Below are 23856 nucleotides of genomic sequence, written 5' to 3' on the forward strand. Positions count from 1 at the left end.
TTTTTAAGCCATATATCAATGGTGGTGCTCCAGTTGTGAATTATAATAATATATCATGAGACGGATAGTGCTCCCATGATATGTGGGTGCAGCACATCATCTCAGCATCATGGCTTTGATGATGTATGGCTCCAAACCACAATGAGAGTTTAAAGGAGCTTTTAGCGACCACACAGCTTTAAATTTCAAATTTTCTAAAAATTAAGGTCTTTTCAAGTCAAATAAAAGCAAGATGATGGAATGCAATGCTGTATAAAATGTCCCTGCCCTCTGAGAGCCTGGGAATGTGTCTTTCCCTTTTGGCTTTAAGCTCAGGACATAGAAATAATTGGCAGGCTCTTCTTCAATTTCTCCTTCACGAGAACGGAAGCTCGGAGAACTGAGCAAACATGAGCTAGTGTCAGTGCATCTGTTTTGCCAATCAGTTCCCGCCATCTTCCGCACGGCAAGCATGAGTAGCTCATCTTCGCAGCCAAGGACTGGATCACATGAGATGATTTTTGTTTTCTTTGTTTTAAGGAGCACTTCCGCTGAAATTCAGAACAAAATGAACACATAAAAAGTAGAACAACTACGAACCATGAGAGACGATGGACTCTGAAAAACAAACAGGGTTTTAGAGGGGAGGGGGGTGGGAAGATGGGTTAGCCTGGTGGCGGGTATTGAGGAGGGCACATTCTGCATGGAGCACTGGGTGTTGTGCACAAACAATGAATCATGGAACACTTCATCTAAAACTAATGTTGTAATGTATGGGGATTAACATAAGAATAAAAAAAAAAAGTAAAAAAAAACAAAAAACAAAACAAAAAAGTAGAACAACTTCCTTACCCATCACTCACAAATTCAAAAGAGGGCCCCCAGGAAGACAAACTTGCCTTTTCTATCACTTGTCTTTGTAAAGTAAAAGCACTGATTGCAAATGAGGAGAAAACTCAAAAGGTGACTAACATCTGGGCCGTTCACCCCGAGCAGGAACTGGGAGCTATTGCTTTAGTTCTAGCACCTTTCCTGTCTTAATGATGTGTTTATAAAATGCTGATGTTGCTGAGGAGAATGTACTGACTTTGTTTAAAAACCACTGGATTTGGGGGGCAAGGAAATCACTGTCAATTAAGAAAGCAGGTGCTGGAAGCACCTCCCCTCCTCCTCCTCCTTTTAATCCTACTGCAATAAACAGAACAAAATGAGAGATCTCCCTACTGTTTGTATAATAGGCCCAAACAGGAACAGCAAGAGACAATTACATTTCAAGTGGCTTCTTCCATTTTCCTTTCCTAAGTGAATTAAAGGGAAGCATGGCGGTAGAGTGGTGGCCATGTGGAGAGAAACATCTGGGCAGGAGGAATTAACACAGTCTCCCTGCCCATTATCTTGCCTCTAGTTTTTCACTCCTTTGGCTTCCTCCACAGAATCTAATTCTCAAATTACAATAGATTTTCGATGTCCACCCCCTACTCCTCCCTGACTTCCAAAAGGCAAAACATCCTGTTTTCACCAAATAGAACCTTTTTTTTGGTCTCAAAAAGAAGTTCTGGGCCTTTTATTCCCCTCCCCTTATATAAATAGCTTTACGTATATAATCTGGGTATCAAAAAGAAATAAACACATCACCCATTATTCCGAGGCTGTCATTTGAAGTGTCTGATTGAGGGAGACCTGGTGTCTCAAGAGATGTGGGCTATGTCACACGTGTTCGAAGAATCCCCTAAATTTAATCCACTTCTTTTCTATAAAGAGAACACTGACACATCATTTAATTATTTTTTTTCCTCATAAGTCAAGGACTTTACTTAGACATCTGTCGTACTATCACACCATTCACCCATCCATTTCTAAGTCATTGTCCATTATACCAGGAGCTACCATGTCTGTGAGAACAGTATTAGCACATCCAAAACACGAAGAAATAGGAGCTACGACTGTCTCCATTTTTCTGGAGGAGGAAGCGGGGCTTACTGAGAACAAGTAAATTATCCAGGGTCACCAAATCGATCACAGTGGCAGAGTGGAGATACTAAGGCAAGTTGAGGAGATGTCACATCCCATCTTTGTGATACCACTGTCCTTCCCAACTACACAACTAGTATATGGGTGAACGTGTGTCTGGGTTTATTTGGAATAGTCCAGGCTTAGGACTGTCATTATAAACAGGCCAGTGTAGTTGGGAACAGGCCTCCTTTCACTCTCAAAAGTTCCACTGTAGACAGTCAATTCTATGGTTCCCTAGGCAGTCCTACTTCGGCTGATTCTAAGTATTCTCATCTGCCTTCACTGGGAAAACAGAGAAGGAAGGGCAGGAGGCTGGCTTTTGTGAAAGTCTTGAGACAGGGTGGCCTGCTGACTCTGTTCATGTGCTTGTTCCATTTATATATCTCCTTTGGAGAAATGCTTATTCCTACCTCACCTATTTTTTTAGTTGGAATTTGGTCTTTCACTGTAATAATTCCTCATACATCCTGCATACAGTGCCCCATCAGATATATGATCTACAAAAATATTCTCCCATTCTGAGTTGACTTTTCAGTTTCTTGACGGTATCCTTTGAAGCCCAGTGTTTTACATTTTGATGATGTTCACCCTCTTCCACTTTTAAGGACCCTTGTAAATGGGGCGCGTGGGTGACTCAGTCAGTTAAGCAGCTGCCTTTGGCTCAGGTCATGATTCCAGGGCCCTGGGATTGAGCCCCATGTCAGGCTCCCTGCTCAGCAAGGAGCCTGCTTTTCTCTCTCCCTCTGCCTGCCGCTCCCCCTGCTTGTGCTCTCTCTCTGTCAAATAAATAAATAATTTTTTTTTTAAAGATTTTATTTATTTTGAGAGAGTGAGAATGAGAGAGAGAGAGCACATGAGAGGGGGAAGGTCAGAGGGAGAAGCGGACTCCCTGCTGAGCAGGGAGCCCGATGCGGGACTCGATCCCGGGACTCCAGGATCATGACCTGAGCTGAAGGCAGTCGCTTAACCGACTGAGCCACCCAGGCACCCATAAATAAATAAAATATTAAAAAAAAAAAAAGGACCCTTGTGATTACCCTGGGCCCAGGTGGATAATCCAAGATCATCCACACACTTACCATTTTAAGGGCAACTGGTTAGCAGCCTTAATCTTTCTACAACCTACTTCTCTTTTGCCATGGAACCTAATGTATTCACAAGTTCAGGGAGTAGGACGTGAACATACTGGAGGGGTCACTATCTGCCCCTGATCTGCAGGGTTTTTGTTATTTATTAGAATCAGATTTGCCTTCTGAGGTCACTCATTGATCTGAGTGAGGAGGTTCATGTGGCAGCAGCTGGGGGTGGCAGGACACTAGTTATGGAGAGGGTTGCTGTTTCCCTCTAGCCTTCCTTGCCCTTCCCCCTTGCCATGATTGTATCCCTTATAACCAACTCGCACTGTAGTCCAGCAAGGGCAAAAGACACCAGTGTGGCGACACCGACCATCCTCAGGTGAGTATGAGGTAAAGTAGGTGTGTTCAAAAGGGAAGGAGAAGCTCCACAGCACAAAAGAGGCGGGGCCTACAAAAATGTTGGCAGGGTATTAAAACTCAGAGAAATCCCACATTTGGAGAAAAACTGAGAGATAACAGAAAGGGCTTTTAAAGCTAAAATGTGCTCAACCACGGGGACCAAGAAAAGGTGGATCTCCTGATTGATGCAAATGACTTACATTTAATAAATGAGGGAAACAAAGACTTGCCATTTGAACAACTTTGTTCATCTATACGATACTGGGCATGACTTCCAACTAGGAAAGAGTAAGATAGAAATGGAACTCAGGAGATAACACCGCAGTAAGTGAATCGAAGTTTCTACACAAAGGCCAGTTCCATCCCATGATCCCAAAAGGACTTGCAGATGTGATCAAAGACATGACTGAAAAATCATGGAGCTTGAGAGAGGCATCAAGGAGCCGCGGCAAGGAGGTGTCTTTATATATGGAATGGATATTTGGGAGAAGCAGGGTGGCCTCTTAAGAGATGGTGTCACGACAGATGCGGGTTCAGATTTCAGCGCTTGGTCACTCTCTACAGGCGCTTGGGCAAGTTGCTTAACCTCGTTGGGTCTATTTTGTCACCTGAACATGATAATGCATTTATTAATCACCTCTTGGGTGTATTGGAAGGCTTCATTGAAATGGTGTACAATCATCCTAGGGACTGGCATGGAGCAAGCTTTAAATAAATGCTAACAATGATTTCAACTACAAAAGGTTATAATAATTATAGAAACTAGTAGGCTGAGACAACTTCAGCCATATTTAACAAAAAGTGATTTCCTTCCTCCTCTGCCTGTAGAACCATTGATTTCTTTCCAAGACTCCTTTTCCTTAGAAAGTTGCCTGTGCTTATTTATCTCCCTTTCTTTACCTTCCCCTCTCTCTTAAATCTACATCAGTTTTTTTAAATAACAGCTTTATTGATAAATAATTCACATGCCATCAAATTCACTCTTTTAAAGTATACCGTTCCAAGTTTTTCTAGAATGTTCCCAATGTCATGCGACCATCACAACTACCTAATTCCAGAATATATTTGTCATCCCCAAAAGAAACGTCATGCCCTCTAGTGGTGACTCCTTATTCTCCCATGGCAACTGCTAATTTACTCTGTCTCTATGGATTTGCCTTTTCTGGACATTTCACATAAATAGAATCAGACAATATCTGGCCTTTTATGTCTGGTTTCTTTCATGTGGCATAATTCATTTAGCATAATTCTTCGACTTAGCAGTTCTTCCTTCCTTTTTATGGCCGAATCATGTTCCAATGTGTGGCTGTACCGCATCTTATTGATGCATTCACTGCTTGATGGGCATTTGGGTTGTTTCCCCTATTTGACTGTTGTAAATAATACTGCTATAAATATTCATGTGCAAGTTTTTGTGTGGACATATGTTTTCATATCTCTTGGGCACATGCTTAGGAGTGGAATTCTGGGTTATATGGAAACTCTGTTTAACTTTTTGAGGAAGTGTCAAGCTATTTTCCAAACCAGTGATACTCTTACATTCCCACCAACAGTGTAGGAAGGTTTTAATTCTCCATATTCTCGCCAACACTTGTTATTGTCTTACCTTTTTTTTTTTCTTTAATTGCCTTTCTGTTGAATAGGAGGTGATATTTCATTGTGGCTTTGCTTTGCATTTCACTACTGACTAATGATATTGAATCTGTTTTCAGTTAAGTGTTTATCCCCCTTATTTGACTGGAACCAACTCAAGCTTTCAACAACATTGACACTGATGATTATTCCTTCCTTCTTGAAATTCCCTCCTCTCTCAGCTTTAGCACTGACCCCCTCCTGACTTGTCTCTTTCCTCACCATATCCTTAACTTTGAATCCTTTTTTTTCTTCCCAAATTTCAAATGTGTAAGAGTCCCAATTCTGAATTTTTAGCTCTGCCTGCTATATTTTTTCCATAACACTTATCTTCACCTGAAATTAACTTGTATATTTATTTGCTTGTTTGTTTTCTGCATCACCTCTTGGAATGTAGCTTTGTGGGGGGAGGGATTTTATCTTGTTTAGTACTGTATCCCTGGTTCCTAGAGTAGCACCTGGTTATAAATAATTTTGCATGAATAATTGTATTAGAAAAGTATAAATAGATGTTATACAAATAAGGATTTGAGATCTTCATTATTAAATAAGTTTCCTGGTAGCTAATTGAACATATTTAATTGAATGTATTTAATGTGGTTCTTGCCTGATACCATAATATGCTAATGAGCATTGTGAAATTTTACTTGACCATAAAAACTTTTTTGGTATGGAATATGTCATGGCTTTTCTGAAGTATTCTTCAGAAAACTCAAGCAGCTAAACTGCTTGACACCCTAGCAAAATTTAAACTCTAGCAAAAAAATAAACCCTGGCAAAATTTTGGAGTGCTTTATTAAGTAGAAGTTTTGCCACCACTTAGAAAAGTAAGTGATGATCACCAAGGCTCAATATGAATTCACTAAGGACAGGTTATGTTAAAATACCCCCATGTGTGCTGATCATAGGGTTGTATTTGTTTTGTTTTGTTTTATTGGAATACCATTCTACTGGAAGGCCGTGGTAATGGTATTCCTTCACAACAGTGAAGTTGTCAGCTGGGTTTATCATGATTTCCCTTTTCTGAGAAGTTGAGTGGGTTGTCGGGATCTTGTGATCAGATTGTCACTTAAGAATTTATGTCAAGATATCAGGCTGGGTTGAGGTCTGTGCCCTTGGGGAGAATCACCTACATAGTGAGCTGTTTGTTATCATCAGTGCCACACTAAACCTCAGGTGGTTACCAATGATCAGGAAAGACATTTCCAGGACTGGGTGATAACAAAGCTTATAGAGATAGCCCTGAACACTAAACCCAGGTGGGCAAGGTAAAGAAAAGGAGGCATGGGATGGGCCTGGACCCAGGAGGTTCCCTTCATATAATATTAAGTTCATAGCCAGCCCTAGTTCATTAATGAACAACAGGCACATCCTTAAGGAAAAGGCACAGAGGGTGACAAGAGTGCAGGAAGCCAGGGAGCACTTAGTAGGTCTTCCAGAAGCCGATAGGGCAGACAAAACAATTAGTGACCTTGGTGCCTGTGGTCACTTTTGGTAGGAAAAAGGTCAGGAAGCAGAAGGATAGTCTAAACCAATGATGTTGGCACCACCTGGCAGTTTGTTTGAAATGCGTGTTTTGGGGGCCCAAGGATCTGTGTCTCACCAAGCCCAGGTGCATGCTCAACTTTGAAAACCACCGGTCAATGCAAGAGAAACAAGACATAGCAACAGATAAACTAGAAACACACCCTACTCGAGGAACTTCTTAAATCTCTTCCTTGCTGGTGTGGGATCTAGTGCCTAGATGTGATCTCTACTTGGTCTGAAGGTCAAAAAAATGATAATGAAAATAAGTAATAATAATAATAATAATAATAGTAATAGTGCTATAGCTACATGTACTGAGTACTGATGATGCACAAAGCAGCATGCTGAGCGCAGGCTTAGTGGATTTGAATCCTCTTAATGACCATGTGAGGTAGAGATTGCTGCCATCCCTGCTGCAGCCAAGGATACAGAGATCCAGGCCCTTCTGAGTCAGGGGCCGCGGCCAGTAAGTGATTGGTCAGGTTCGCAGTAGGCAGTTTGACTGCAGGGCACTGGTGTGGAATACCTGATTATTCCACATACAAGGGAGGTGGTGGGTGGGTGGATAGAAGAAAGGAAGAAAAGAAGGAAGCAGGGCAGAAAGGAAGGAAGGAGAAAAGGAAGAAAGGAAAGGGGAAAGAACAAGAGGAGGGAAGGAGAGCTGCAGGTTTGGGAAGCAAGGGTCGAGTGAAGCCTCCTTCCAAGGGGGGCTCTCTCCTTGTGCTGTGGCATTTTTCTGGTCTCATCTTGAAGTCAGCCAGCCTGTGTCCTTCAGCATATTCCAGCCTGAGCCCATCCTCCATTGCTTTCTCCTAAGACTTTGTTCCATGGGCAGTTTGCAACTTATGTTTCCTTGTTTATTTGTTCCCCTTGTCTCCCTATGCTCTCACCATCTTTGTAACTTAAGTATACACTGTCCCAGTTGCTGAACAGTCTATGACTACCTTCCATCATCAACTGGAGAATATTCTGGCAAAAACGTGCCCTTCTTTGGGGACTGTGCACTCGGGCTGATGTGAGGCTCCTCTGCGTTCGTTCACCTTGGACCGCCTTGTTCCCTGCCTCTGCTTTAATAGCATATCATTTTTCCCCTCTGTGTGCAGCAAAGCCACAGGGACACTTCATCTCACATTCTCCAGAGGCCCTTTGGAAGCTCAGAGCCTGATCTCTGTAATCAAGAAGGGGTGGGCGTGATCAGGGACTAAGTTTGATTCTTTGTCTGCCTCTCTACATTTAGGCTTTTCATTTTCACATTCCTCCCCACGGTTTGTAATAAACGCAGGAACATAGCTCAAGGGCAGGAATGAGGTTTAACTTTAGCAGAGGTACAATAGAGGCTATTTGGAAAGTAAAACTTTCAAATGGCGTTTAGCCTTGAAGAATATATTGAATTAGATATGCGATGTGCCTTGATTCATGATCTCTGCATAACAACATTGCTATGACTATTACCTGGGGGCCTTCATAGACTGGAGACACAGGCTTTTTAATAGATCGAACTCACAGAAGGAGCATGGATGCTCATGAAGAGTGTGGGGGCAAGAGCCACAAGCCCTGGGTTCCTGCAGGGACGCTGTCACCTCCTGAGGGGCCTTGACCACTTCTGAGGGTAGATTTCCTCATCTGTAAAGGGGATCTGAGAGTAGAAGTTGCCTCATGGGATTATTCAGAGCAGTACATGAGATCCATGCTAAGCATAGAGCTTTCTTATCACAGTAAGTAAATGTTTAATAAAGGAGGACTATTTGTATTACTGTTAAATGATTTTTATTTGAAAACCATGATTCTGTAACTTGGCCCACACTCTTTGCTACTCTCACTTATTTGCTCTTACACAATTCTCTGTTGGCCAATTTTGATTTCTTGTCCCTTTCAGAGTCCCTGTAGTCACCTTTTTAAACCATGCTGTCACTTCAAAGCACTGGCTAACTACAGCCAAGACTGACAGCTATGGATAATTCCACAGACCTCCCCAAAACACCCTGGCATTTCACTCAAATTGTCATCTATGCCACCACATTTTTCTCTCTTGTTTTGAGCCTCTCTATTCTCCATGGATTTCAGATACAGTTACTGAAGGTGAACATCATCCTCCTCTGAAAACTAATCCAGCAGGAACCAACGTGGAGTAATTGGGCTTCATGGGAGCATCACTGTCAAGTCTCGAAATATATGGGGAGATAATCACATTTCATTTTTTTCTCTCTCGTTCATTTTCAGCATGTTCACGTCCACGTTCTTCCGAGGAAGGCTGGAGACTTTCACAGGAATGACAGCATCTATGATGAGGTGGGTCTGTTCTCTCTGATCTTATTGCGTGATCACAGGGGCTGTCGGTATGAAGAAATCAAGCTGATGAACTAGGCATCACCCTGATATATGGGCTTACATGGGATTCCACCCAGTATGACTTGGGAAGTGGCAGTAGAAGCCAAGGAGCCAGCCGAGAATGGCCATGACAGGAACCAAAGACAAATGAATTATAATGATTTTCTTTTTCAAATGAAATGTGGCAGAAAGCAAGTATCTTTGTGATTTCCACCCTCTCATTTACCAGGACACTAAATATTGTGTGGCGATATGGCCCAGAGTCTCCACAGGAGAAAATCTATAGTGCTGCTGACCAATGGAAATCAAGCCGACTCGTATATTATTTTTCTAGTCAGATGCTCCATTTAATTTTAAAGACCCTTTGGACCTCAGCTTGTCTCTCCTAGTAGCACTTTTTTTTTTAAAGATTTTATTTATTTATTTGACAGAGACACAGCAAGAGAGGGAACACAAGCAGGGGGAGTGGGAGAGGGAGAAGCAGGCTTCCCGTGGAGCAGGGAGCCCGATGCGGGGCTCGATCCCAGGACCCCGGGACCATGACCTGAGCCGAAGGCAGACGCTTAACGACTGAGCCACCCAGGCGCCCCACTCCTAATAGCATTTATTCAAAGTGAAACTTTGAATTATCAGCAGAACCTAGTTGGCTTGAATGAAATGAGTGCCGCCCATGTATTATAAACATTTTAGCAGTTAACTGATTTCTGGATATTTCCATTAAAAACTATAAATGTGAAACCACTTATAGAGATGAAGTAGCAAGGTGATCTGCTCCTATGGTCTCATCTACCTGAGAAACTTCAGGGGCCTGTGTGCACTATGTGGGGTAAATATCCTATAATGGATATGCTGATGTAAAATATTAGACGATAATTTCAGTTTAACTGCTTATTCTAGCCAGGGAAGGGCACATATGTTCCCCAAATGATCAGATGGCAGGGGTGCCCTGAGTGCTTGGTTGAAAAGGGTTTTGAGGCTGTTTCCGGATGAAACAGAAACAAATGCTGTGATTGATTAGCAGTGTCTATCACAGGTGTCAGATAGGAAAGAGGTACCAATTTTGCCATCTTTTTGACACTACTATTCTAACCACTTGTTAGACGTTTAAAGTACATTTTTTTTTTTTTATTTTGGTTGTTCATCATGTGGCTCTATCCCTACGATTATCTCCACCTGGTTTTATATTTGTAAGGTGTTTTTTTTTTTTTCTTTTTCTTTTTTTGTATTTGTAGTGTTTTTTTTTTGCAGTAACTAGGTATTAAAATGGCTACCCAAACCCTAAAAATAAAGAATGGGAGGTCATCAGTTAATAATGAGACTTACAATTAATTTTTCTGGGACTCACTGGATCCTCGGCAGTGACTGGTGATCATGCTTTTGGGATATCCCTCACTATATTGTGCCTCCTGTGAGCTGCAATAGGCCTGTGCAGAGTGGAAATGTTCTAGTTACTGGTTCCTAAGTACTGGTTTTTGGACCAATTGCTGCAAATCTCCATTCCCCATAGATCCCATCCCTAGAGATTTTGACCCAGTAGATTGCAGGGGCACACTGGAATCAGTAATTATGGGAGCATAAGAAAGTGCCCAGGAGATTCTGATCGTGGCTAGATTTGGGAATAGTCTCTCTCCCAAATTTGTGCTTTCTGAAAGTTGTATCCTATAATATCATAATTCAAACTCCTTTTCATGAGATGTGGAATGTGACTTGGAGTTAGTAAGGGCTTAGTTCAAGTTGGAAGAAAATCAGAATTATGGAGTAATTATAGAGAGATGCATTTTTAAAAAATATGAGTACTGATCTTATTAGCATAAACTAAGGTTAATAAAATGTTGCCAAGTACAGGCTATTTTAATGAATAAATTAGCACATGATTTATATACAAGTGAATACTGCTAAAGTGTTATTAAAAGTGCTTGAAAACACTGTTTTCTTAGGCTGAACTGTCACCTTGAAATTTTATTTATATTCCTAATGTGCTCATGACAGGAGCTGTGGGGCTGCATTTCAGCCCAGTTTGAGACACGATGTCCAACGCTGAGGTTGGCGTGTGGCCTTTCTCCCCTCCTTTACTCTTTTGCCCTTGTGGGTATGCTCTCACAGCGTCTCTAGCCCCACTGATGAGGCAACACATGTTCCTGCTTCTCCCTATTTGGAGAAGCATCTCTGGAGATGGAATTACTATAAGAGTTCTGTTTTTTTGTTGTTTTGTTTTGTTTTGTTTTCAATTAACTGCTAAGTCATATAGTATAGACAGTACCCACTAAGGGAGATTGTGGTATAAAACTATGAAGTGATTGAACTTCAGAGACAGACCGAATTAGGTTTAAATCCAAGTGTCACCTGCTAATTTTGTGACATGGGGCAAGTCACTGAAGCTCTATCTTTAAAAATGGAGATAACACCCTTCAAAGGCTCATACGAAACATATGATATACTGTACCTAAAAAGTTCATTGCGGGGATTGGTATCTACTAGGCATTTATTGATAGGTAGTGGTTCTGTTCTTATTGTGATCATTAATTTTGTTTCTAAAAGAACTTGCAGTTGGTGGGTAAAGGGAGAACTTAGATGCAAAGCCACGTCATTAGATGCTTCCATTCAACACTCTTTTCAAGGGTCAGTTTTCCAATTTTTCCTCTGCCTTTCACTACTCATTCTCAGATTCATCTTCCTCTTTGTATAAAAATATACTTTTCCAGTTTCAGCACATAATAAGATAATGTCTAGAAACTGGCACAAGGAGCATGAAGCATTGCACAGGCATTATTGGTACAAGACATAATGTACATTAGACTGAGTGATCTTAATCAGAAATGATAGAGTGATGAGGGACAGCATTCTTTATGCTGATGGGAGCTCTCACTCTAGATTATGTATCTGTCCACGAAATACAACAAACACACTTGCCTTGGAGGGTGGGGAGTGGGAACAGGGACAAAGGAGATGGGGCTCAATAAAACACAATTGTGTTTCCAATACTGCGGAAATAGAACATGATGCCTAAAGAAGCCCTAGATTATAAATCAGCTAAGAATGTGGTGTTCTCCCTGGGCCCTGTTTCAAGAGAGAGAGTTACAAACTAGAGAAGGTTCACAGAAAGGTGACTGGGATGGCAGAGTCTGGACATGGTGATGGAGATATTTTGTCTGGAGAAAGGAAGACTTGCAGAGGGAAGGCAGTGACAGAGTCACTGTTTCTAAATATTTGCCAGTAGGTGGGAAAAGTTAAATGATCTGTGTGTCTCTGGCGGGGATGGGGTGGAAATCTAGGGTTTTGGGGCTAAAAGGAGCCAGATATCAGCTCCACGTAACAACAGATCAAATTGATAGAACTTGCTGAACACTTACAGTGCCTTGTATGTGTGTGTGTGGTTGGGGGTGTGTGGGGGTTTCCCTTTCCCAGATCCATGCAGGCACAGAGTGGATGGCCATGATTCTTCAGGAGGACTTCTACATCCAGTCCTTGGAGGGACCCCTTGGTTCTAGGATTCCAATCTTTACAAATCTGACCCATTGGATCATTACCTTTATTTTTCGGTTATAGGCAAGTTCTGTAACAACTAGTGTGAGTTGTTGTTGTAGTCATCAGAATAAGCACTTGGGTTACTGCCTAATAAACTTTTTAATGTAGGTCATAGAAATATAAGTGTAGCTCTCCTCTGAGTTATGGGTGACCAGGCTCTATTGACTTTTCTCATTCTCAGCCTGCTTCCTACGTTTCCTCCAGATCACTGTTGCATATTGATGGTCCATGGGCTCTGCTTGCCTCCACATATGTATTTTATTTTGCCTGCAAAGTATTTTTTAATGAGTCTGAATGCTGTTGGGCATGTCACTCATTCTTCAGGTCACTGCATCTCCCCCAACTCCCTGTCTCTTACCAATGCCTGCTTCACATGTTTATGATACTTGTCTGGCCGCTAAAGGCATTTGAGTTTGAGATCTCTATTTCCTGGGCTACCCTTCTTCCTTCTACCACTCAAATGTCACTATTCCACAGGACTGTTTGTCTCGTCTACTGTGCATGTCACTTCTCTGTAACCTCCGTTTTACTTCCTTGGTTACTCGTGTATAGTGCTATGGCCCTGGGTGAGTTCTTTAACTTCAGTTCTGTGTCCTGCCCTACCTCTCCAGCCCCTGTTAGTTTGACTCTCTCTCACTCCTTGCTTTTGTCAATTATATTATTCTTGTTCCCACCTCAGGGCCTTGGCACCATTATTTTCTTTGCCTATAACCTCAACTGGCTTCGTGTCTTCATCCAAATCTCAGCTCAGATGTCAGCTTCTTGAAGGGTTCTTTTCATGGATATCCCAACCCATTTAAGATAACTCATCTCTTACCTCCTCCACAATAATTCTATCATATTACCGCATTTCCTTCCTTAATAATTACCACACTTGAAATAATTTTTTAGTTTAGTATTCAGTGCCTGTGTTCCCAATCACACTGTAGAGACTTGGGAACAGGGACCTAATCTGGTATGGAGGCGGTCTCCAAGAAATATTTGTTGAATGAATGAGTACATGAGGGAATGAGGTGTTGAACTAGAAGAACTTGACATTCCCTACTAGTCCTAGCATAATTTAAAGGGAGAGAATATCTTGCTTTTTAGGGGGTCAATTTATTAACTTGTAGCTACATTGGGTGAGATTCTGACATGGTGATGTCAGCCATCTGAAGTTAATTTAGTGGAGGATTTATGGAACAGAATCTACTGGTCAGAAATCAGTGTGCACACAGCTCCAAATTGTCCCATGTCAGAAGGACGGCGAAGTAATTATAAACCTTGTCTGATTGCTAAGGAAGTCTGGTAGGCACATGTCAATGTTAATAAGTTAATAAGTCACTTGCTTCCCCCAAAATGTAGACTCACGTTTCTGTAACAAATACAGATGTGGGATTTGCCGAAAGCAGGCTCGAGAGTTCTCTTCCTTTCATTTCGACCTGGATTATCATCTCTGGGGTTATCTTTATCTGCTCTCCAGCTTTCTGTCCCAAATTTGTCTTTGTGCATTTTGTTAGCTAATTTATCTTCCCCATTTCAGAGAATGAGTCTCCCTTCTCTCCCTCAAAACTGAGTTCACACTTCATGCTTTTCAAGGCAAAATCTCTTATAAAGCCCTTTTGGTGTTGTTTTCCATGCAGATCTTATTTGTCCATTTTTCCCAAACCCTTTCTATATCCGTGTTCTTTAAACTTCCATGAATTATGTGAGGCCTTCTCTGAACTCAGTAGGCCCTCCATTATCTTGACAAGTTGATGAAGATTATGATAATGACATAAATGGGTCCTTGGTTAAAAAAGAACGTACAGCTAACGTGGGGGAGGAGAACACCCATTGCCTAATGCCATGGTACATCATCTCATTAACTCAGTAAGGCTTACCCTAGCTGTGTCCCAAATAAGCAACTCTCATAACTGTATTAGATAATTCATCAAATGTTTATGGGTGACATTGAATGGTTTTGATTGTGCACTGTATATAAAACCCATTACTGATGAAGGAAGTGACTATTATTAAAGCAAATGGGAATAGCAATCAGCAATTGGACAATTCAACCATGAATTTCATAGACAGAGCAACTATGGGTTCAAGCATATCATGGGAAACAATTGCTTGGCTTAACACAATGCATGAACAAAATCAATTTGCTAAAATGCAGGTCATTTGGCCCTGAGGGCTGGAGAAAACTATTATATTGCTGATAATATTTATTGTTGAACTTGGATCTCTTTCACACACCATTTGACAATGGGCTCAAAGTCCATGGGTCCCCAGTTGACTCCAAAAGGAAAGGAATGTTTCAATGAGACAGTTAATTAGCTTTTTTTTATCCCCCTCTGGGTTCAATGATGTCTTCATACTGAGGAATGCATTTTTGACTGAGAATTTTGGAATGAAAACTTGATTACCTCTTGTTAAGAATAAAACAAGAACTCTGTGGGTTCTTCTAAATTCATGAGAACTTTCAAATTTTTCTTAAAAAATTTAATTGAAGCATAATTAACATATCATATTAGTTTTAGATTACAACATAGTGATTTGAAAATCATATACATTATGAAATGCTCACCATAGGAAGTATAATTATCATCCATCACCATACAAAGTTATTACAATGTTATGAGAACTTCTACCTCAAAGAATCTGGATGTGATATAACCAACAAATAATTATACAGTTAGTGGTAATTTAATGATCTTTGACATCAGATTCTCCCTGAGTGGATCTCTGAATGCTCTTTGGCTACCTATTTTAACAATAAGAGAATTGGGTAGACATCTGGTTTACCTTTTCCTATGTCAGATTATTACTCAGATCTTTCTGTCCCTCAGAGGAGAGGAACATAAGATTAGCAAAGAAACATTTACCTGGTTAAAAATTATTTCCGTCCATTTTTTCCTAGTAGAGATAAGAATTCAAGGAGTATACAATTCACGTTAGTTACATTTGATGGACTCTATGCATGTGAAATGTTGAGAAGCATGCAGGGTTATAATGGTGGTGATGGTGGGCTGGAGGCCTCCAGGGAGAATCATAAAGTCATTGGATACAAAAGGAAAAACACCGAAGGAAGGCAGAAGAGTGGCTAATGATGAGAAGGACAGGTATCTATAGGATGTACCTCAAGGCAGAGGATGCCACCTCTATAGTTTTTCCTGGAGTTGGCTTCGAGAACTTCCACCCTAGGTCAGTCTTCTTAGAACTGCTCTCCTCTGTCATTTGAATATGTTCAATTGCATATTAATGAGCAATAAGCAGCAAAATGTTAACCACGTGTCATTCTATCCATCATACCAAAGTAAGACCACTCCGTGTTTTCTGAATAAGGCTTTGTTGGACAGGGTCCTTTCTGTCTTCTACAGTGAATCCTGTCTCCAAACAGGCATATCCCAGCAGGAGTCAATAAGATCATGCTAGGTAAGGTGGCAAATGCCTGCTCTAAGAAGTCCTTGTTGCTGAGATCTCTCTGTCACAGTTGTGCTTTTAGTTACACAGTGACTGCTGAAATCAAACCTCAACTAACATTAGTAAATGAAGATTGGACCATTTGTGTATTTTTAAATGTTTAATTAAGTTTATATTCAAGGTTCCTGACAAAACTATAAGAAGTCACTTAATAAGAGTGTCCAAAAATGTTCAGTAACTTGGAGCCTGTGACCTACTAAAGAAAACTATCAATATCTCACATAAGAAATTTTTCCAAATCTATTTTATTTGAGAGTTGTAAGTATGGGGAATAGGGATAGGAAAGGTTATTGGAGGAATAAATTATGTGCAGAGTGGATAAGTACAGCAGGAAGAAAAGAGATATGAATTAAGCATTGACACTTTTCTATCAATATAAATTATAATGGCCTCGGGGCACCTGGGTGGCTCAGTCAGGAGTCCGACTCTTGATCTCAGCTCAGGTCTTGATCTCACGGTCATGAGTTCAAACCCCACATTGGGCTCCATGCTGGGCATGGAGCCTACTTAAAAAAAAATTATAATGGCCTCAAAGAAAAAAGCCCCCAAACATTTGACTTGATCTCTGTTTTAAAGATGAAAAGCAAAATAAGCAAGAATTAAGGGGGAAAGAAAGATAAAAATGAATACAATTTTAAAGCCCCAAAGTACTTTTTTTTTTTGCTTTTCACTTATCAACTGTCACTTTTTTAGACAAAAGAATGATATACCTAATTAAAATAATCTTTATGAATATGTCTTATTACCCATTAGGTTTGAGCAGGACCTATTCTTTGGATCTGTCATGTGTCACATGCCAACAGAGAATAGTAGGTCTCCAAGTTACCTGCTTCAGAAAAAGCACATAGGGCCCTAGAAACATACCCTAGCCTTTGGAACCCCAGGATGGGTGCCTAAAATATGGCCATACTGATGTCACCATCAGGTGGTATCTATCACAATGTCCCAGTCTGTACTTCACATATTGTGTGTTAGAGCAGCACTGCCCAACAGAATATAATGTGAGTTACATATGTACTTAAATATTTTTCAGTAGCCACACTAAAACAAGTGAAAAGAAATAGGTGAAACTAATTTAATGATATATTTTTAAACCAGTATTACCAAAAGATTATCATTTAATCATGTAAGTAATACAAAATATTTTTTAAGAGAGAGTGAGAGAGAGAACGAGAGTAGGAGAGAGAGAGAGAGAATCTTAAGCAGGCTCCATGCTGGGCATGGTGCCTGACTGGGGGCTCAATCTCACAACTGGGATTGAGATCACAATTGAGATCATGACCTGAGCCAGAACCAAGAGTTAGACTCTTAACCAACTGAGCCACCCAGGTGCCCCTAATACAAAACATTATTAATGAGACATTTGCATCCTCTTTTTGTTTAAGTCCTTGAAATCCAATATGTATTTTATATTTCAAGTACATCTCAATTTAGACTAGCTACGTGTGGCTAGTGGCTACCAAACTGGAAAGTGTAATTTCAGACTTTATTAAATCCAGACAACTTCATTAGTTTTCATAAAGTGTAATTTTAATGCAAAACCTCTTAATTTTTTCACCCTGCCTTTCCATATCCAGAGCATAATAATTTATTTTTCCTGGTCCATAAAACCATAAGATAATACAAGAGATATGTCATCAAAGAGTTGAGCTAGGGCCTATCATCCTTGATCAAAGGCTTTGTGGAAGTTTAACAATGAAATGACCTCAAATATGACCAGGTGGATTCCTCTACACAGAATCTACTTTCATTTTTTTTAGATTTATTTTTTTCCTACTAATTTCGCCAGGGATTCACAAAGTAATCCATGAATTTTGGAGGACAGATGAGCCACTGTTTTGATCATTGTTTCTTTAGACCATTGCTCCTCTATGAGTAGCCTAATCAACCATTATTCAGGTGGCCAAACTTTCTTCCAATTTTGAAAAGAAACCCATTAAGTGTTACTTTTTAAAAATGTTTTATTTAAGTAATCTCCACCCAAAGTGGGGCTCGAACTCATGAGCCCAAGATCAGGAGTCACATGCTCTACCAACTGAGCCAGCTGCCCCCCATTAGATGTACTTTTATGGCAATATCAGGACTTAAGGGTGGGCTCCAGATCCAGACTGGTTGTGTCATACCTCAATTTCCTCATCTGTAAAATGGGGATTATGATGAGGCTGCTGGAAGAATAAAATAAATTATTACATATAAAGCTCTAGAACAATGCCTGATGCAGTGTTAATGCTTAATAAATGTTAGCCATTATTTGATAATTATTAACATTAATGCTATCATATTAGTATCAGAGAGTATTATAAAGAGTTGGTGGGAGTGAGTGAGAAGTTGGAAGCTGAAGTAGGTGACTGTCCAGAAGACGAGAGGTTTTCCAGGAGGTTTTCCAAATCCAAGGACCCATCAAGGGGAGCTCTCACAGGTGCAGTGTCATTACCTGTGACTGTCATCATGCCTGCCTTCGGCCAACAGCCTTCAGAGAAACAGCAGCTCAATAATTTGTGACCACATTAAACTTTTTAAGCTGCCACAAGTGTGCAGCCCACACTGTCCAGACCTACAAATACTTCCATTGACAGAATCTCTTCTGGAAAGAAGAAATTTTGATTTACAATTTTATTCCAAGACTTTCAAATTGCTTTACCTTACGGGCAAGCAACTCTTTTGGAGATTTTTATGACCCCCCCAGATTTAGAGGAGCCAAGTTGAGAGATGCCAGATTTTCTTTCTAATCAAGGAAGCCTAGAAAAGGTTCCTATACCTGCATAGGTCTAAATTCTGTGCATTGGGTCCATTCAGTGGTTTATTACAACTTCTTTAATGTTAAACTTGCTATTTAAATCTCAGTATCTTTTATGTTTCCAGTATTTCAAATGAGGGGCAGGGAAGATTTGCTACCAGTAATAAATAATAGGTGAATAGTAATAAACAATTCTAGTTCTTAATCTTGTTTTCTAGGGAGAGGGCTAATGAAAACTACTAGTAGAATAAAAATATTATTTTCATTTACTGGGAGTCCACAATGGGCTGGACTCTGTGCTAGGTGCTATACATACATTTCTTGAATTTTCTTAAACCTTGTGAGGTAGATATTAATACCTCACAGCAAGTGTTTGTCTCAAGACATTATAATTAGTTCATGACAAAGCTTGTTTTTATCGTAGTCCATTTGACTACAAAACCTTTGGTCTGAGGCAAATACTATCTTTCATTTTTATGGAAAACTCAAAGATAGTGAGATGAGTGATTTGTCTAGATACTATGACTTCCAGTGCTAAATCTCAAACAGTTTCAAGGTCTCTGTTAGACCTTAGAGACATTCATTTACACACATATCCCAGATTTCCAAGAAACCCATAGGTCCTGGACACACCACTGCTAATTAAGCACATAAGACTTAGAGTGTAGGAAATTGGCATTTTCCAAAGTTAGACATTTTCTCTGCTTTTCGAATATGACCCACTAGTCCCCAGCTAGATACTTTATTATAACTCCTTTTTATAGTTTTTTTGTTGTTTTTTTTTTAACCACAAGGAAGTCATCAACACACTCTAGCCAAGCTTCTCCAATTCCCAAGGTCATCCTTTCTGAGCTGGTTTTGCACACTGGACCTCTTAAATACTTTTGCATGCCTTATAATGTATTCATGTCATGATAACAAACTAAAATATATAAAAGGAAATTGCTGCCTTTTTCTTCCTCAAAAAGAAACAGTCCTTGTTTACAACTCTCAATGGACCATAAATATCTTCTAGGCCAGCTGTACCAGTACCTGTTGGAACTCCTTCTTACATTAACAGTAACTAAGGAACTTATAGAATATTCCCTTTTCCCTGAAATGAAACCTTGCTCCTGCATCTTTTTTTTCTTTAAAAGAATTTTGGTTCTTTTTACAAAACTCTTCAGAGATTTTGAAGAGGAATGTGCACAGTTGGGTCAAATCCATGTATGAACCTTCGACTGGCTTGTCCAGTAATCTTGGCCACATCAGCTGATATGAAGACTGAGGCTGAATTTATTTTTAACAATCTGAAATAAGCAATCAAACTTGTTTTCTTAAGCCATTTTCCATCCACATAGTGTGTCTACCACTTACCTTCCTTCCCTGGGGCACATTATAGTTTCTTCATTCAGGTCTCATCTCAAAATCAAGAGCATGAGGAGCTTGTGGGATTTCATCTATTAGTGATCTGGTATACAGCTGAATTCAACTTAATGAGAAAAGTTAGGGGCAGTAGTATTCTCAAATGGAGAGGGAAATTGTGGTGTGGTTATGACTTCAGCATGCTGATGAGGTCATACGTCCAATGACGTGCAGGGTGGGGCAGTGAGTACATTTACCTTCAAGAATAGGAAAACTGAGGCACAGAGAAACCTAGTAACTTTTGTAAGGTTACACACACACACAGAGGGTAAGAAACAGACAGGAGATTCATACTGCTCAGTTCTTTCACTCTGTTGCCTCTGTGAACTCCCAGAAGTGTTTTAATTACCTTTGTCCTCTCTACCTCTTCACACCCAATAAATCCCACTATCTGATGAGGTATGTTCTTAAAAAACATTTGCCAAATTGAATCTGTTACTCCCCTGAAGCTCTGAATTCAGAGACTAGTTCTCTCATTTCTTAGCTCTGTGGCTTTTCTTTATCAGCTGCAAATTCCCCCATTCACTTTTTGGGTACTACCTTCCATCCTGTCAAAATCTCCTCTCAGGAAAGAACCTGTACCTTAATTATAACAAGAGTAGTTCACATTGTTCACTTCCCTGAGATGACGAAGTATTTTACAAACTAACAAATCCTGATGGGAAAAGAGCAGGATTTTAAAGCTGGAATATCAGGCCTTAGTTTAGAGGTACTGTGGGACTTTGTTGGCAACTCCAGAATCAAATCACAAAGGCCAGCTCTGGACCTTGTGCTCATTTCTGGAATCTACCTGTAATTAGTTTGAAAATTGGCCCCTGAGAGCCCCACCAGCACTCTCTAAGATAAATCAATCCAAGATAGAATAATCCTCATGTACCTTCATATTTTGGAATTGTGTCAACACCCAATAATAGATATTTCTATCTTACTCCACTACAGGCTCAAAAATGTTATCTGTATCATAGTTTCCAAATTACCTCAGAGTGTGTGTCTGTAAAACTTGTATAACTTACATATTTCATTTGAAAAATCCCTACCTGGGAAATAATTTAAATGTCAAATAATAGAGGAATATATTTTAATGGTATGTATTCATACATATGGATGAGTGCTTTAAAATAATTTTGATGACGTAAAATATTGAGATATAATATTGAATGAAAGTAGTGTCATGCAAATCAAGAATAGAATGGAAACATATACTTCTGGTAATTAAAAGGTATTGTGGCTGGATAACGGAATCATAGGTCACTCCTGTTTCTTTCTTTGTACCCTTTGGCATTTCCCAAACTATATAGTGAATGTTCAAAATTCTGTAACTTAAATAAAATATTAGGGGGTAGTTTTTTTTAAAAGCAGACGTTATGTTCTTTTAGACTCATTGACAAAGACCAACATTTATGGTTGGTTGGCTGGTGGATGTAGTGAAAGAAAGAGACTTCAATTTTGGTGAATCCATCATGAGAGATGCTCGTATGTGACTTACCACTTGAGCTGCAATACTCAGAGAAATGGCCTTTGCAGGGTCTCCACTCTCTGACTTGTTAGTAAAAATTACTCTTTCGGATCACATTTTCCCTGAGTTCCTGCTCAGACCGTCACAGGAAAGAATACATTAGATATAATGCTCTGAAGTGTCATGCTCCCTAGTCACTTTGTCTTGTCTCAGGTTTCTTCTCCATCACCAAGTCATCCCCTACTATTTCTGAGGTTCATGAGTGGTCCATATAACAGTTGCTAATTTCACAATTACCAACTTGACTATAGAAAAATGAAATACTCTTTAATCCCAAAGTTGGGTTTAATTTGTGGCCACGAGAGCAGACCACTCCATCAGCCCAGGGCCAGGTTTTGCTCAGCAAGTTCAGTGCTGTCTCAGTGAGTTCAGGCCTGTAATCCAGCCCTATTCTGGTTTACAACCTTTCAGTTCAGCATTCTGCTCTCTGGGACCATTGTGAGCCACATGTCATGTGGGGCAGGCAGGGGTTATGTAGTCCTTGGCTGTTATTTCTTTGGCATCTGGTGTCTAATTTGCCTTGCCTGGTCCTTGGGTTTATCCTCATGTTGATACCCATAAGCAGGGCAGTCTTCCATTGAGGGTTGGTGATCATGTTCTCCTTCCTCCCTGAGGTGTCCATGGTCCTGATAAGGTCTCTGGTCACAGCACATGAAGGGCACTGACTCTATGTCCTTTCCAGCTTTTCAGCATTCTTCTCATGGGCACAGAAAAGTCCTTCTGTTCTTCCATGCTTTCCTGAGAACTACAGGAGATTGGGGACTCCCTGGCAAACACTTACGTTGTCAATATAACACTTCATCATTCTCTTTGCAGAGAAATGTGCTACCAGAGTTGTTGATGGGAAAAGCAGAGTACAAGTACACTCTACTCTTGGATTCCCAACCCAAAGGGGAGGTTTCCAGCAAGACACTTGTGGAAGGCAGAATGATTGCCTCCCAGGGGTGTCCACACCCTAATCTCTAGAACCTATAATATGTTACATGGCAAAGAATTAAGGTAGCAGATAGAATTAAAGTGGCTAATAGCTGAATTTAAAAGAGGGAGATTATCCTGAATTATGCTGACTGGACCCAATATAGTCACAAAGGTCCTTACCTGTGGACAAGGGAAGCAGAAGAGTCAGTGTCAAAGTGATGCAGCATGAGAAAGACTCAGTTGGTCATTGCTGTCCTTGAAGGTGAAAGTGGGCCATGAGCCAAGGAATGCAGCCAGTCTCTAGAAGCTGGAAAAGGCAAGAAAACAGATTTTTCCCCTAGGCAGGAAAGAATGCAGACCTGCCGACCTCTTGATTTTAGCCTCGAGACCCATTTTGGACTTCTGACTTCCAGAGCTATAAGATAATAAACCTGTGTTGTTTAAAGTCACTAAGTTTGTGGAAATTTGTTATAGTAGGAAGTATCAAATTAATGTATCTTCAAACCTCAGGATTCAGCCAGGGGTTTGGAAGAAGGGCAGGGGTAGAGCACATTGCCCTAGTGTGTGCTCATGAGTTTTCTCTCTCGTTCTGTCTCTCTGTCTCTCACTTGCTTTTTCTCTCTTAGTTCTGTCCCTTCTCCAGTTTGAAAATCTTTTTTTCAAGTCTGAGGATGGGCAGGTAGAGCTATTCAATCTCCTTATCCCTGCATGAATCATTTCTCTCTCACACTGGGCAGTGCCTTTTGCACTTAGAAGCCATGTTGGTGAGTGCAGGGGACTACTGCTAAGCAGTGGATATACTTCCAGTTAGTCAGGAAAGAGGGTCAAGAGGGAAATGGCACACCAGTGATTACTTTGAAATAGTAGTCTGCCTTATATGGATAGGAAATGAGCAATAGTAACCACACAGAAAGCAGAAACCACTAAGTACCATGGGCCAGTATACTCTGATGAAGGGTATTCCAGGTTCAGGGAAGTGACCAACTTCCTTCCCTCTATAGAGGTTCATGTCCTGGCTCTATTGCTAATGGGACCTTGGTCAGTTCCCTGTGTCTGGGGCTCAGTTTCCCTTTCCTCAAACTGAGAGGCATTCATCTCATCTCCATCACCTCTAAGCACACTTTCAGCTCTGATACTTTGTGATTCTATGACACTAACTAGTTCAATTGAGAAAGAACCACTTACCCTGAGGACTCCCTCCCTTTGATTTCTGTATGGAGACCACATTAGCATAACAGAAAGGATATTGACACTGCAGTTGATTTTTAAAATTCACTGAGAAGGGGAGATAAAATGAAAACACACCAGATGGAATGTGAGCTCCCTACTATTTCAAAACTTAGATATTTCCACTA

General features: G+C 40.4%; 1 protein-coding gene across 4 annotated transcripts in view; it reads left to right on the plus strand.

The window, feature by feature from the left end:
• The window catches only part of FHIT (fragile histidine triad diadenosine triphosphatase), a 1508464-nt gene that overhangs the window by 1316777 nt on the left and 167831 nt on the right, over positions 1-23856 (plus strand). For all 4 annotated transcript variants that reach the window (XM_045862036.3, XM_064594290.1, XM_054504652.2 and 1 more), the window contains one exon: positions 8847-8915. In XM_045862036.3, coding sequence (XP_045717992.1) covers positions 8847-8915 — 69 coding nt within the window. The remainder of the gene's footprint in view (positions 1-8846; positions 8916-23856) is intronic.

This window comes from Mirounga angustirostris, unplaced genomic scaffold, assembly GCF_029215605.1.
Source record: "Mirounga angustirostris isolate CCGP_5_RB_7025 unplaced genomic scaffold, mMirAng1.0.hap1 SCAF_1, whole genome shotgun sequence".
In the NCBI taxonomy this organism is placed as follows: domain Eukaryota; kingdom Metazoa; phylum Chordata; class Mammalia; order Carnivora; family Phocidae; genus Mirounga; species Mirounga angustirostris.